General features: G+C 36.7%; 1 protein-coding gene across 3 annotated transcripts; it reads right to left on the bottom strand.

Annotated features, from left to right (window-relative positions):
• Positions 1-6,091: 6,091 nt before the first annotated feature.
• On the bottom strand, positions 6,092-14,534 carry LOC116141456 (CCR4-NOT transcription complex subunit 10-like). 3 transcript variants are annotated; one of them, XR_004129810.1, is made up of 7 exons: positions 14,251-14,534; positions 12,578-12,664; positions 10,749-10,931; positions 10,540-10,626; positions 10,389-10,460; positions 6,423-8,443; positions 6,092-6,328 (listed from the first exon to the last, which is right to left on the bottom strand). XR_004129810.1 is itself a non-coding variant. In XM_031426955.1 (6 exons), the coding sequence occupies exons 1-6, from the start codon at positions 14,428-14,430 to the stop codon at positions 6,488-6,490; spliced, it is 2,565 nt and encodes an 854-aa protein (XP_031282815.1). In that variant the 5' UTR covers positions 14,431-14,534; the 3' UTR covers positions 6,092-6,487. The 3 variants fall into 3 exon arrangements, 2 of the variants coding, with proteins under 2 accessions (XP_031282815.1, XP_031282816.1); XM_031426955.1 differs by having other exon boundaries at positions 6,092-8,443; XM_031426956.1 differs by having other exon boundaries at positions 6,092-8,443; positions 10,749-10,928.
• Between the last annotated feature and the right edge of the window lie 552 nt (positions 14,535-15,086).

The raw sequence follows: 15,086 nt of genomic DNA, 5'->3' as shown, positions 1-15,086 counted from the left end.
TAGCCTCGTCCAAATTCATTCTTTCGAAAGTTGAAGCGAACAAGATGTTCACAGCACTTCCGTTATCCACTAACATTCTCTGGACATTATGGCGCCCTATAAGGGGCGTGATTACAAGGGCATCATCGTGAGGATGATGTAGCCGAGCCGCATCTTTTTCAGAGAAGGAGATTTCCTCCTCCCGGCGAACCTTTTTTAGTTGCTGCGTCACGCTCATTGTTCTGATGGGGTCGTGATGTGCCTTGCGAGCATACCTTTCTTGGACACCCTGCGAATTCCCGACGAAGTGCAATCCCCCGAAGATTAAATTGAGGGTGCACACTCCTTTCTGATCATGGCGCTTCTTACTCGAATCCCCCTGATTTTTCTCTTGTGAGGGAGCAGAGTCGTCAATATACTCCTTGAAATGTCCCTACTTGATGAGGTTTTCGATCACCTGCTTAAGAGCCCGGCATTCATCGGTATGGTGTCCATTGTCCCGATGATAGTGACAATATTTTTTACTGTTCCTGGCCGATGGGGGATTTTTCATGGGCTCAAGTTCTCCAAGCAGGCTGGTCTCTTCTGATTTGTCAAGAATAGCCGATACAGATGCATTCAATGAAGTATATTGGTTCCTATAGCGATCGCGACGAGGAACTGGGGCATAAGACTTTTTGGGCTCATAGCGTGGCTTCTTCCCTTCTCGCTGATCGTCAAGAGCCCATCTACGATCAACTCTCACTCTTTCTTCCCGACCAGGCGCACTGCCTGAGGCGTCGCGATCGCGGCGGTGGAGCGCCGCTACAGAACTTTCAATACGAAGATACTTCTCCGCGAGATTGTAAAAACGGGTGAGGGAAATATCATCCTCAGCCTGTAACTCTTTCCACAGGTCGGTTTGTGGACGAACTCCTGCAATGATAAGAGTCCAAACAGATTCCTCGGGAGTGTGAGCCACTTTGTTGAGTTCTCTGTGGAATCTGTCTATATATGATTGGAAGGATTCGTCCCTCTCTTGCCTTATGTTGCTTGGTAGCTCAAAGGCATTCAGAACTTTCTGTTCGCTTGAAAGTGTCTTAGGAACGTCGTGCTCATCTGAGGCCACGAGCTGATTGACCCCGCTGGGAGTGACCTGAGCCACCGTTTGGCATGAGAGGTTAAGGTCATTGCCAAACACCGACATTTTGCCAAATCTGAGACTTAGTAAAGCTCCATCAGGTCATTGAATTCATATAAGTGATCCTGCGGATCAGAATTTCCATCGAACGCCTGCATGTCGAGCATTCTAAACCCCGATGGTAGTGGGGTGGCTAATACCACCGGAGAAAAGGGAGACGCCGATGCAACCTGCCCTTGCTCGTTCTGTTGAGCTTTTAGTTGATCAAGAGCTCGCTGCAGCTCTTCGATTTGAGGTAGCGGCGCTACCTAGGGATTACTTTCCGCAACGTGGGTGCGACCCTCACGATTATGGTTGAGGAATGACCGTAGGTCGGATTTCCCCTTGCCTCTGCCAGCAATCCCGACCAATCTTGACACACACTGGCTAGAGCCGTGTGATGGCGTTGCATTATTCGGGGAACTTTCACGACCTCCGCGGTGGTGCGAACCGGCCCGCAGAGTGTGGTAACTTCCCGCGCGACGATCAGGATCGTTCTGGCGGTAATGAGAATTGCCCTGCCCAGCACTTTTGTGGGGATTTTTGTGCGACATGGCATGGGATGGCTCGGGCTGCGCCCTTTCACCGAGCCTCAACGCCACAGGTATTCTACTAGGGGCGTGGTCGGCGTTCGCCTGGCCTTTTGAGCTTTTAGGCCCATTTGCCACTTGCTTACCCTTTCTTCGACGCACTGCAGTGCTCGCGGCACGGGCTATCGCACTTTGTCGCGCTTTCGCGCAACCTGCAGGCATTTTTGGTGGTTACACTGTCTTATTCGACTTAGGCAGTACGTCCTGATCCAAACAGTCCAGTCTCCCCGTGACCGTTTGGAGAGTATTATTGAATCCCTCTAGGTAGCTTAGAAAGGCAGGGTCAAGTTGTGAACTCGACGGGATGTTCCCCGTGGTAGTCTGCAGGGCCGAGGGTACCCCGGGGGAGGTATCCTTCTGCATTTGAGGGATCCCTTCAGTATTTTGGTTGGTTTTCTCAGGTTCAAATCGGTGAGCCATTAGCGATTGTAGGGCCGACAAGTTAGAGATTCTTCTGATGAAGGACGAATGCCAAATTAGCCCCTCCTTCTAGCGCCAAACTGTTGATGCGTGATTTTAACACCAACGAAACGCACATGTGAGATGCTGAGCTGGCCCAGAAGACACACGTGAAAAAAAGAGAATCGAGAGCAAATGCAGTGAGAAAGGAGTTTTTAAAGTGGTTTGGATGCTAAGGAAGCAAGTCCTACATCCACTGATGTTTGTATTAATGATAAGGGTCAAGTCGCTTTAGCTGACTGACTTTACAATGATAACACAAGGTATCAAATGTTGTATATTCTAGAGAGAGGGTAGCTAATCAAAAGTAAAAATGTGTGAATCCCCTTCAATGAGAGAGGGGCTCTCAATTTATAGTGGAATGGATTGAGGCAATCATCACTGAATCTGTGGGTTGGTGGGATTATCCGTGTAAAATCCTTTTTTATGTCACATTGCCCACCTTTTATAGTGATTTGCGTGATTTCGAGTAGGGATTGGACACGTGGAATCACCATAGCTCCTGGCTGGCCTGACGCGCGTCCACTATTCTGACAGAAGTAGGCTGCGGGTGTACCTATGCTCTGACTTTTACAGGCTGACTAGACCTTACGTCAGCCCTATATTTTTCGGGCATAACAAAAATTAAAACAGATGTGCTCACAACCTTAAAATATATATCATATCATGTACTGTGAACCTGAAGATAAGTGGCACATAGAAAAGTGTTGACAGTAGATGCATGTGATATCATGAAACTTGTCTCAGTTAAATGAATCAATCAAGACTACACATAATGGAGACCTTATTATTATTTCATTATTAGTAAAACTTTTGCAATAGTCGTGTCGAGGACGAGGAACCCTTTAGCTTACAGGATATAAAATATATTTTCAATTTTCTTCTTCACTTGATAGGAATCATGATCTTCGTATTCTGCCAATAGACAGCTACTGTTTTTCTGAACAGATTAAAGAGAAAAAGTATTGTGAATGGAGACCCCAGCAAGATAGGGCCATGGTACATGAAGGTCATTTGTCTCTTTCTCTCCTCATAACATGTGGTGTCTGTTGTTCATGGCTTCCTCTTTCAACAACTAGAGATTCCTTATATAGTAACTATCTTTGGTTAAACAATTGCCTCTTGACTTACAATGGCAAAAGAAACCAATCAGCTATCATTCATTCTAAAACTAAGAAATGTAGGAGCCACATTATACCTTGTGATTTTATTCATTGCTTTGTTCCTAATTCAATCAAGCATGAGAAAGAATATATACTATAAAATGTTCCTTTTTCTTTCCTAATTTAATCAGTTTTGTGTTTCAAAGAAAGAGATTCATGATAAATTCGTAAGAGAAAAGAAGTCAAAATTCATGTTTAATGTGCAATTTATCTTTTTATTTATTTCAAGCATGAAATTTTACCTGCATATATACAATCAAAAGCAAATTGTTTTTGCCCTCGAAATCAAAGCAGTCGTCTCAGTCTAATTTGGGTTTTGATTTCTTCTCATACGAATTCTACAATGGAAGAGCCAAAGTAACATAGAAAAGTTGAAAGAACAATAAAATCGCCATGGGATTTACAGGAAGATAAGAAAAAAGGGATTGTACAAAAATGGAAAGAAAAACAAAATAAGGAATTAAGAAAATGTATTAAATAAAAACGAACTCATTTATGATCACAATAAAAAATGTCACATTTTAAACTTTAATATAAGGTTGTCGGAGTCATAAAAATAAAAATTCAAAATGGAGAATGGAGCCAAACCTCGGATGACAGGCACCTTTGGACAAATTTGATTTTTATGCCACAGAAATCAAATCAGCTACAGAAATGTTTTTTCAATTCAGCAAATCAAATCAGCTACAGAAATGTTTTTTCAATTCAGCAAATCAAATCAGCAGTACTTGATGGATCAATGTTCTTGCAGAAAATAATCTGTTCTAGTTTTATTGAATACAGCTTCAGAGTCAATATTATTGTGCATGCAACAACGACATCTTTAATCGTGGTCTGATACTGAATATTCCAAACTCAAAGATAAAATTCACTCTCAAAATTCTACTTATAAGAGGAGGATGTCTAAAGATCAATAAATCATCAATTAAATCCATCACCCTCCTAACCAAAATTTGTTATTCAACATCTTTTATATGTTATTTTAAGGGTACGTTTAGTTCACATAATATTGTATTATTAGGAATGTTATATTAATGAAAAACTAGATTATTTTAAAAATTATTGAGAATGTTTAAAGAAATGTGTTTGTTTAAGTTAGAATAAATTTGTGGGTATATTATATTGATATGTTTGGTTGGAAGAAATAAATTGATTGGTATGTTATATAGATTATTAAATTATCCTCCTTTTTAAATATTAATATATTATTGTTTTTATTATTATTTTTTGAATCATTTTTTTTAACTCCCTACATTTGAGATTTTGCTAAAACACCCTAACCACATAAAAATTTATTTTTTAACAAAATCACCCCCATCCATCCCAAGCCACTGTTTGTCGTTGGCCACCACAGTCGGCTGTCGTTTAAATTCATTGGAGAGGCGCACGAACGACCGAATTTGGTCGACCATGCACTGATCTGGTCGTTCCTGGCTAGATCAATGGCAAAAAATGGCTAGATCTATGGCTATTAATAGCCATGGATCTAGCTATTAACGGCCAAATCTATTCTGGCGTCATGCGGCATGGATCTAGTGTTTCCGGCCAGATCTACGACCATTTGGCTCTTTTCGGCCAGATCAACGCATAGCGACCAGATTCGATCGATCATGCGCTTTTTCGGCAACGTTAGTTGTTGACGGTGGTGGCCAGCGGCCGACGTTGGTGGCTGGCGGGTGGTGGTGGCTTGGAATCTGTTTTAAATATAAGGGCATTATTATCCAAAAACTTAATTAATTAGGGATAAAATTGTAATAGAAGGTTCATGCAAATTAATTTCAAAATAAGAGTATTATTGTAAAAAAAAAAAAATTAATAGTTAAGGGTAAAATTGTAACAAAATTAAAATTACCAAATAGTTTTAAAATACCTAAGAAATTGGAGATATTTAAATTACCATCTATATAACCAACAATAAAATTACCACCTATATAACCAACAATATTTACTATTGGTTTTGAAAGATTACCGAAATCTTATGTTACTGGAATCTAAATAATAAAAGATACATTGTACAAAGGAAAGAGATAAGAGAAGAAAGAATCAAACACAAGTACACAACGATGTATAATGGTTCGTCCTAACTCGGCCTCCAAGCTATATGTCATTGGAGTATTTCACTATCCACATTGGTTGATTACCCAACCAACCAAAATCCGAAACAAATAATTTTTCTCCAAGTGCTAATAAACCTTTACAAAGATTTTGGAAAAGCCGAAAACCCCAAGAGTGAAACCTATACTCTTTTACAATTTGAGATTTGATTACTGAAACAACATAAACCCTTTCAATAAAGTGAATGAACATGCGTTTGGCCCAAGAAAAACCCAATTTACAAAGATTATAAGCGTTGTCTGTAGCAAGGGTTGGTAAGAAAGAGAAATATACAAGTCAAAGCTCTTTGGATTGATTGACTGCTTTTCGTATGGGGGTTTTGCAATAACAGCAGTAGAGTTGAATCATTTAAACGGCCCAATGGGACCATGAACCTGCAGGACTCCAATCCGATAACCAACAACCGTAATCTTACCACAAAGCTTCATCTTTTCCCCTGAATAAGGCCCAAGAGTTGGAAAAGCTTTCCATTATAAAGCTAATAAAGATTCTTTCAAACTCAGAGGACTCGTGAATTCGTTAAAACATTTCACAGCCATTAAGCACTGCATTTCGTAAGAACATGCGTTGACGTCATAAAGGACATAAATGTAAAAAAGAAACCCAACAGTATGAACAAAGAAGTGTGAGACAGTGCATCGCAATTGCGACAAAAAATTTAACTTGTAATTCAAATCCAAAATGAATCTTTCTCTTTTCCTGATTCAATCTCAAGAAGTGCTCATGATCTTTCTATTCTTCTTGAATACCAAATGGATTAGCCACTAAAACACAATAAATCCGAACCAGAACTACTACATCTCAAAGTAAAAGGTGGGCATCCGCTATTACCAAAACACTCGCTCACCGTGGATTAATGAAACCTAGGATCAAAGATGAAAAAAAAAAAAAAAAAATTTATTCTCTGAAATGAACTATATATATGTTACAAATCCTTTAGAAGGATCGCTGATCTACCTGTTAACTAGCACCAAAGGCGCGTTGGGCCAGACACAAAGAATTAAAAACCACTAGTACAACCATCAGCAAGACTTACTCAACTGTAATCCACTGGGGAGGAACCTCACGTGACTACAATGTTTTAACCTGGCAATAGCTTCTTGCGACTTGCCAAGCATGAGATCAACATAGATTGCAGTCAGGGTGGCTTCTGTGCTTCTGGGTAATAGGGACAATGCTTGCATCACAAACTGATGGGCCCGATCCAGTTCTCCTTGCATTGCATACATTGCAGCAATATCTGCATAAAGGGTTCCACGTGCCTCTTCTGGCTTTGGGAAGATAACATCTTGTGATTCATCAGGAGAAGAATTCTTAGCAGACACCAATCCTCCATTTAACTCTTCACAATCAACACTTTTCTGCACTCGCCATTGTTCACAGTCATCTTGACTGAATGGTAAATCAACATGATTACCTCCAGACAAATATTTTGAGAAATGCTCTGCAGCTTCTTTAGGCTTGTTCAGTAAGCAAAGCGCCTCTGCTGCATATACATGACCCAAAAAGACGTAAATTCTTGAACAATCTGGAAGCTCCAAGAGAGACCTCGCAGCAGCAAGGGCCTTCACAGGATTTTCCAGTTCCAACTCTACATATGCCAAGTTTGCAAGAAGAGTTTGCTTAATCATCTGATTTTCTCTTGTACAGATATGCTCATAACAGGACACAGAATTCTGTATGATCTCCAGAGTTGTTCCTCCTTTTTGCTCTTTCACATCCCCATTTGCAGTAACCTGACTTAAGCCTACTGGCATCTTGGAATCAATTCCAAGTAAATTTTTGTGGTTTGAATTCTTTGAAGATGCTGCTTCACCAGATTCATTTTCCTCCACAGATGCATTAGAGGGCAAACCAAACTTCGAATAACTTGAGTCAGAAAAGTTCAATAAGTGCAAGGCATTAGTGAGACACTGCCGTGCAAGAGATATAGAAAGCTTAGGCTGCCCATCACTGCCAAAAAATAAGTCCTCTTTCTCTACAGAATCCACATGCCCATTTTTAGAAATACCATCCTCTATTAAAAGATGCCTCCATTTCCCTTTCCCAATAACATGAACTCTGACTTCTGATCTGTCAGATGGAGGCCGACCTGCCACAATTAGTCCCTTTTCCAAAGCCATTAAACAGCATTCTGCAAGTCTAAGCCACAAGAGAGGCCGTTTGTAGAAAACTAAACTTGCCTTCTGGAAACAGCGAGCAGCTAGAATTGGTTTCCCACAAGCCAGATATTGCACACCACAGTTATAAGTTATGAGGAGAGATTTATCCTGAGAGAAAGTTAACAGCTTAATCGGCTTGTCCTTCCGAAGGATTGCAGAATTACTTAGTGCCTTGGAAAAGAAAACTGATGATGTATGGTGCTTGATGAATTGGTAGTAAATGCACCCAAGATTGTTGTTGAACATACTTGAAATACCCATCTCTGTTCGGTTGCTTGATGCCAACAACAATTTAATAGCTTTGCGGTGGTTCCCACGAGCATATTCAAGCTGGGACTTCAAGAAGAGAGCCATGGATGAATCCCTCCCACGTGCAATGTTCATAGCATGCTTGACTTCACGTTTAGCTTGCTTCAGGTTCCTAGTGAGAAGAAGAAAGCGAACCTTATAGAGTTGCAACTTGAGCTTCAGATCAACAGTAGAGATAGACTTATCAACTAGGGTCCTTGATAATTCATTCGCAGATGAAAGACCAATCGGCCTTGTTAAATTCTGACCACTGATCTCCAGTGTCGACAATGCTAACACTGTATCATCCTCAAGTGTCTCCTCTGATAAAGTTCTTGTTAAAGGATTTTCAGCGGCATTTACACTAGCAGCTAAATCCGAATTAGAACCATCTGCAGCTGATGAACTGGCTGGAACAGAGGAATATTTTGCAAGTAGATTAGCGGATTGTTGCTGTGCCATGCTTCCAGTGTCACCTTGACTCACACAACCAACACCAAATGCTTTTTCCAAGTAAATTAACACATCCTGGACATCAAGAATAACAATTGAGAAGATTTTAGTATGAAACCAATGAAGTAGACACAAAAACTGCAAGAAAACAAGATATTTGATACAAAATAAAATTCATCCATTATCACAAACCAGAAAGATTCACAACAAATATGAAGATCATCGCAAACAGGTATTCTCCCTACACATCGACTAAATATCAAAAGAATTATCATCTATCTCTTTCCATCACAGAAACACAAAATAGTAAGAAAAAAAAACCAACCTTAAAAATTATTTGATTAAATAATTTTCAAATCACCTCAAGTACAACCCATAAAAAGCGAAAGCCATTGAAAATTAAAAATCATGAAGGAGCCCAAAAAAGCTTCTGTGCATATAAGCTCAATATCTATGGAATGGTCCAGCAAGTTTTGTTAATAAATTGCCTGGAACTTTAGGTCATCATAAATCTGAACAACAATTTCGTTACTTGATAAAAGTTGACACCTTAAAGTTTACAAACCATAACTAAAGGTACTAGTCGGAATAGTTTTCAACAAAATTACTACTAGACATCTGCATATTGAACTCATCGACTTACACTAGTAACATTCACTACTTCAACAATGAGGACTAAAGTATTAGAGATTACAACCCAAAGTCAAAAAATTGATTAAATTAAATGAATACTCATCTTTATCGGAAAATGATTTTATAAGCAACCTTTGTTTCAAAAAATAACTTCACACTATTCACTTAGAGGTAGCAATGAAATGAAATGGGGAAAAAAAATCAAGATCACTGTGAACCAAATTTAATCCATACACATAATCCAGCAAATCATGACTCCCATCCTTCAAGAGGCCACCATATTGTGTCAAACGAGGACATAAATAATTTTTTTTTTTTTCTCGGTAATATCCAGATGAAAAAAAGATATTTACTCCTTTCTACATTTATTAACACAAAAGTAACGCTATCAAAATTTCGAAAGGCAAAGAGCTAAAAGTCCAATATCATAGCCTTAAAACATTCCCGGCTAGGAGCTACTTGCTAAAATAAAATCAACTTAACAAGAAAGCAGAAGATCACACATCTTAAAATTCTCAAATAGTGAAATCCATCATCAATCCAAGGCTCACAGCATTACACAACCAAACATATGAACAGTTCAATGAACTTACAATCTCAAGTCATCTAAAGTACTAAATTATGACCTTATGGTACTCATCATCACTATACATAAGTTAGATGGAGGCCTCTATATGCTCTTTACAATAAAAAACTAGACTCAGCTTCACACTTATCCTTTCCAAAATGCAGTTATACTATAATTTCAGCATCCAATGATTATAAACAAGGTACAACACTCATGTCCTCTTTCCCTCAATGCAGAATGAACATGATCATGCAACAAAACTTCTTTTTCCTCTTTTTTTTTTTTTTTTTTTTTTTTTGATAACCAAAAACTCCTTCGACCTTCCTCATGTTCACCAAGCTCCGAATTTGGGCTACTTCCAAACCCCATACAAATTATATAGCAAAAATGGCGCATCCCAATTGCACATTACCAGTCAACACAAATTTCAAAATAAACATGAGTATTCAAATACATTATCAACATCATTAAAAACTATCAAAACTGCATCTTCCAAAAGTACTACTTTATGGCAGAATGTTGTTTTCCAGGCCGTGTGAAAAAACAAGACCACAGTCTGGCATGATTTACAAAAAGATTCTTACTGCCAAGTAGATTCATTTCCTCCAAATTCCACTCATACAAACTTAAAAGGTAGAGGCAAGAATCATGACACCAAAACCTTCCATCAGATGGAGTACAAAGCTTAAGGATAACAATCCATCAATATTACTTCACATAGAATCATCTCATTCCTTAAACCAAGAATGGTGGAAACTAAAACACATCACAGAAAATTTCAAAGAAAGCAGAAATAACAATATGATCATAATTGCTTACAGCAGATCTTGATGCATCATGGCATGCAAGAGCAACATCAAGCAACAAGAGGCAAATTTGAAGAGCTGTCGTCTGCACATCAGATAGAAAAGCAATTAACACAGAATTACAGCAGCCAAACAGAACAGTCAAGAGGCAAAAATTACCATACCTCGTCTATCGGTTCAATATTTTGATATAAAGGTTCTAGTATCGATAAAGCCTTTGCATATTCATGAAGATGAAACCAGATAACCGCCTACCCAAAATCAATTTTAAAACAAACAAATCAATCCAAAAAGAAAAAAATTAAAATTAAATTCCTTTTTATTCAACAGAAATGCATCAATAAGTTAGCCACACGGATTCAAGCGAACATACAATGTTTAGTTTTGCCACAGAAGCGTCAAATTCATCCATGTAAACTAAACTGCCACTATTTGCAGCAGAAAATTGATGACCTGATGTGCCGCTGCCTTTTGAACCCAAAATAACTTTGTTTCCAAGATTGCTAGAATTCTCCACCTGTTCCCCAGAGGCATGTGCAAGTTCTTCACTTCTCTTCTAAACCAAGACCAATAAAGGAAAATCAGATGACTATTGATTACAATAGAATCGACATAAATATATTACATGACATTACAAAACTTTACAAAACAGAAAAAAATGAAACCATAAGCATTAAATCTTTCATAACAGCCATATGTATATTCTTATGAACTATCCTTTCTGATCGAATTTTTTAAAATAACACAGAAACAAAGAGTAACCTGTCATGAGAGAACAAGCACAAATGGAGAACATATAAACTGAACCCAGTAAAAATTCAAGTCCAAACTACATGGGGCTAGCGAAATCTCCCAGGACATCTAATCAGCTTCAACTTCTTAAAAAATATACCCCCATTCAACCAATCTAACTAAGCAACTCAGGTCAAATTTTAGCACATATAAACAGCAACAAAATCGGTGCTCACATTATTAAAAAAAAAAAATTCAGAAATGCACTGGGCATACATCTTAAGAAAACTGGATGAAATATAATAAAGAAAACGCAAAACTTTAAAATAATACAAATTGGTAATTTTGAATCCAATATCAATGTGCATCCTTATTGGTGCAAGATTTGTCTCTCCATTAGCCAAACAATATATATGGTTATCATTATATATATATATATATATATATATAAAGTACTTCTCACAATAGTATAATCACTTTCACATACGACCAACAATTCCAATGAAAGGGCTCCTCAACATGAAAATTGGCACACCACTATATCCTTTAAGTTTTAGTATTCACAAATTACTACCCCTTGGTATCAAACTCCAACAGACTAACATTAATTTTCTCAAAACCTATGCAAAGCTAATCAACTAACAGTAACATCTACCAACTGCAGGTTAAGAAAAAACAGAAAAAGGGGTCATTATCTAATACTGGTTGGCTAAAGTAAATTCTAGGACAGGAGAGACCTTTTTCAGTCAATAAAGAGTATCAAACTTGTCTTCTTTAACAGAAAAGAAGAAAAAATAATGATGTTAATAAGACACAAATCCCCAATTGCTTTGGTTGAGAAGATAAAGATATTTTTAATTTAAATCAATTCATGTTATTATTCATACAGAAACAGCCAGGCAGGCCAGAAAGCAAGCAAGAAATTTTTTCTGGTTTTATTTATTTAAAAAGAAGAAGTCATTCCACATATAAAAACAAAACACTTACATTCTCAGAAGAAAATACTTAACTAGAAAGAAATGATAAGCACACTACCATAATAAAAATTCTAACAACAGAAATTTATTTCCTTCTCTTTTATATAGATGAGAACCATCAGAAGCTTTACAAGATTTTTCAAATATTTAACAAAAGAAGGAAAAAAAAAAAAAAAAAAAGACTAGTTCCTGCACATTGTATTCCAATTTCTTTCCTGCGTTCATTTTCATTTTTCTGATCATGTGTTGAGGTCTGAACATGATAAGTTTAAAAATTGTCACAAAGATTGCTTAGAAAAGAAAGAAAATTCCAGAACATTCAAATAGGAAAAAAAAAAAAAAAAAGCGCTTTCTGCACACAAAAGAAAGCTAAATTGTTTGCTCTACAAAACATATCTTGGCGGGATGCATAATATGCACAAATCATGGATGATATGTGGATGTGTGAGTAGGTTCATACGTGTAAACCCAAATAGAAAAGATGGTATCATACCTTCACATTATTAAGTGCATCAAGCAACTTCTTCGTATCTGTACAACCATCCCGGAAGTATTCCGCAATTGCAATGTTATGTAGAATCTGATAAAACAGAACATCCTTTTATACATGAACTTAAAACATCCACCAAAGTGCAGTGAGAATGCAAAAAGACCATTTCAGCGATGCTATTATGTTAACTCTATGACCATGAAAACAACTATGATTGTGCTTTAGAAATAAACTGCACAAGCCGTATTGAATCAGGATAAAGTCAAAAATCAATTGCCACTTACATCAAAAACTTTTGAATAAATAGGGCAGCATATTAAGATCCCAACATCACAAAATCCAAATCAAAACATATTTTTAAATTTGTAACTATTTTATACCTCTAAAAAAAAGCAGATCATGGTTATGATACAGATAGATCTTAAAGTAGCCTACAATGTAAAAGGGTTTGCATCTACACAATGGTGGAGTTTATTCAACCACGTGAACCAATATCAAAAGTGGAATAACGATTGCATTTACACAATGGTTGAATAAACTACCATCAGGCATATAGTGCCACCCTTTCATCCTCATATAACACAGATATCCTTATATTATCGTATTAAAATTAGTAGTTAGATATATTTTACTTAATGAAAACTACCATTTTTCCTTTGGAAAATATCCATCTCAGCATGCAAAATGATTCATGACTTAATAAATGGTAATTGACATCAAATCCATCACATATACACTGCAAAGAGTTTCTCCTTGACTTCTTAAAAACACAAATAAAACTACAGTAGCACTTTTTTCCATTTCCAGTATCTCATGGAGCAATTGCTTGCAAAAATACCATACTCATCCATTTGCATGTAGGAGAAAATTAATAAATTCCAATCTTAATGAAAAACAATCAAAATCTAATATTCTAAAGAAAACACAATCATTAATAACATTTTGATTGTGGCTAGGATCTCTTTGAGACCAAAAAAACAAAAAGAAAACCTTTGAACAAATTTGCATGAGGAAAGCTATTATAGTATGCATGACCTCCTACCAAAAGAGAAAATGTTACTTTTCATAATAAAACCCAGAGAACAGAATCCATACTTTTTGGGTCCCAACATTGTTGCACTCAGCAGGAAATCAAGAATGCCGTAGACTAGTGGTTTTTTCTTTTCTCAGTCAATTGACTTCAACGAGTCCACCAAACTACTTCATTCAAAATAGTTTCTATTCAAAGCAGTTTCTAAGCAAACAGAAAACTTTCACTTCTGCTTATTAAAATCACGGTCCGTTTCATAACATTAACATTTTAATTAACTTGCATATGAGCTCACATTTAAAGATTTAACTTATGAAATACCGACATTAAAAAAATTTAACTTATGAAGTGCTCCAACTAAACAGAATTTTGATTAAATTATCATTCACTAACGACTAAGGGCCATTAACACAATTTATCAACTTGGGATAAACTGAAATCAAGTAGTGATACAACAATAAACCACTTATAGAACTCATATACATTTCTTGCTCTAGACAATAAAATATCACCAAAAGATCGAAACATTATCCACACGCACAAAAAATTAAAAGAAAAAAGATAGAAGCCGTGTCGGTTTAATTGTAAATATCGAAATAAATAGTAAAAGAAATGAATAATATTTTAAAAAATTAAAATAATTTACCTTAGGATCGTCAGGTTTCTTTTCTAAGAGCTGATTAAGTAAATCGATGCAGTCATCGAACTTGCGAGACTGAAAGTAGAGAGCGGCTTCTTTAGCTAAAGTGGCAGTGACGGAGAGAACGCCATCGTCGTCAGTGGAGTTATTAGCGTTGGTTGATTGCGTTGAATCTCGAGAATCCATGACCAGATCGACCAATCACACAGAAGAATCAGATAAAACCAGTCGAATCTTGATTGATAGATAGGAAAAAGAGATTGAAAAGATAAGATTTAAGAAAAGAAAACCCTAGGTTTCAGGAAAGAGTAGATTGATATTCATTGGGGTAAAATTTTGTTTTATTGTGGGAACCCTAATTCAAGAGAGACAGTTAATTAGAGGATGTAATGTGTCCGATTTGCAGAAAAAAATTAGAAAAAGCTATGCGACCAAATTGGGGAGAAACACGGATACAAACGAGAAAGAGAGAAAGGGAGAGTTACTTTGGGGTTTCGAGTACAAATTGAGTTACTTTAATGAGAGTTTTGATAGGGTATTTTTGCAAGACCACCCTCTCATGTGTTTTTCTTTTTCTTTTCTCTTTCATTTCTATTTATCAAATTTTATGGTATTTTTGTGTGCTTAAGGGTGCGTTTGATTCAGAGAATGTTTTATTATTAGAGAATGTTATATTACTGGAAAGATAGATTATCAAAAAACCTTTAGAAAAATGTATTTGGTTTGTTAGAATAAATTAGTGGGTATGTTATAATAATATATTTGGTTGGGAGGATAAATGAATGGGTATGTTACTAAATTACCCTTATTTTTAAATAATAATATAATATTATTTTTTAAAT

This window comes from Pistacia vera, unplaced genomic scaffold (assembly GCF_008641045.1).
Source record: "Pistacia vera cultivar Batoury unplaced genomic scaffold, PisVer_v2 Contig4, whole genome shotgun sequence".
NCBI lineage: Eukaryota > Viridiplantae > Streptophyta > Magnoliopsida > Sapindales > Anacardiaceae > Pistacia > Pistacia vera.
The sequence above is the reverse complement of the archived record's forward strand: the minus strand, read 5'-3'. Positions and strand labels throughout refer to the sequence as shown.

Coding starts and splice junctions, on each gene's coding strand:
- LOC116141456 (XM_031426955.1), bottom strand. CDS start 14,430: ATGGATTCTCGAGATTCAACGCAATCAACCAACGCTAATAACTCCACT. Junction 10,932..12,577: donor ATGCACTTAATAATGTGAAG/GTATGATACCAT, acceptor GTCTTGGTTTAG/AAGAGAAGTGAAGAACTTGC. Junction 10,627..10,748: donor CTGTGGCAAAACTAAACATT/GTATGTTCGCTT, acceptor GATTTTGGGTAG/GCGGTTATCTGGTTTCATCT.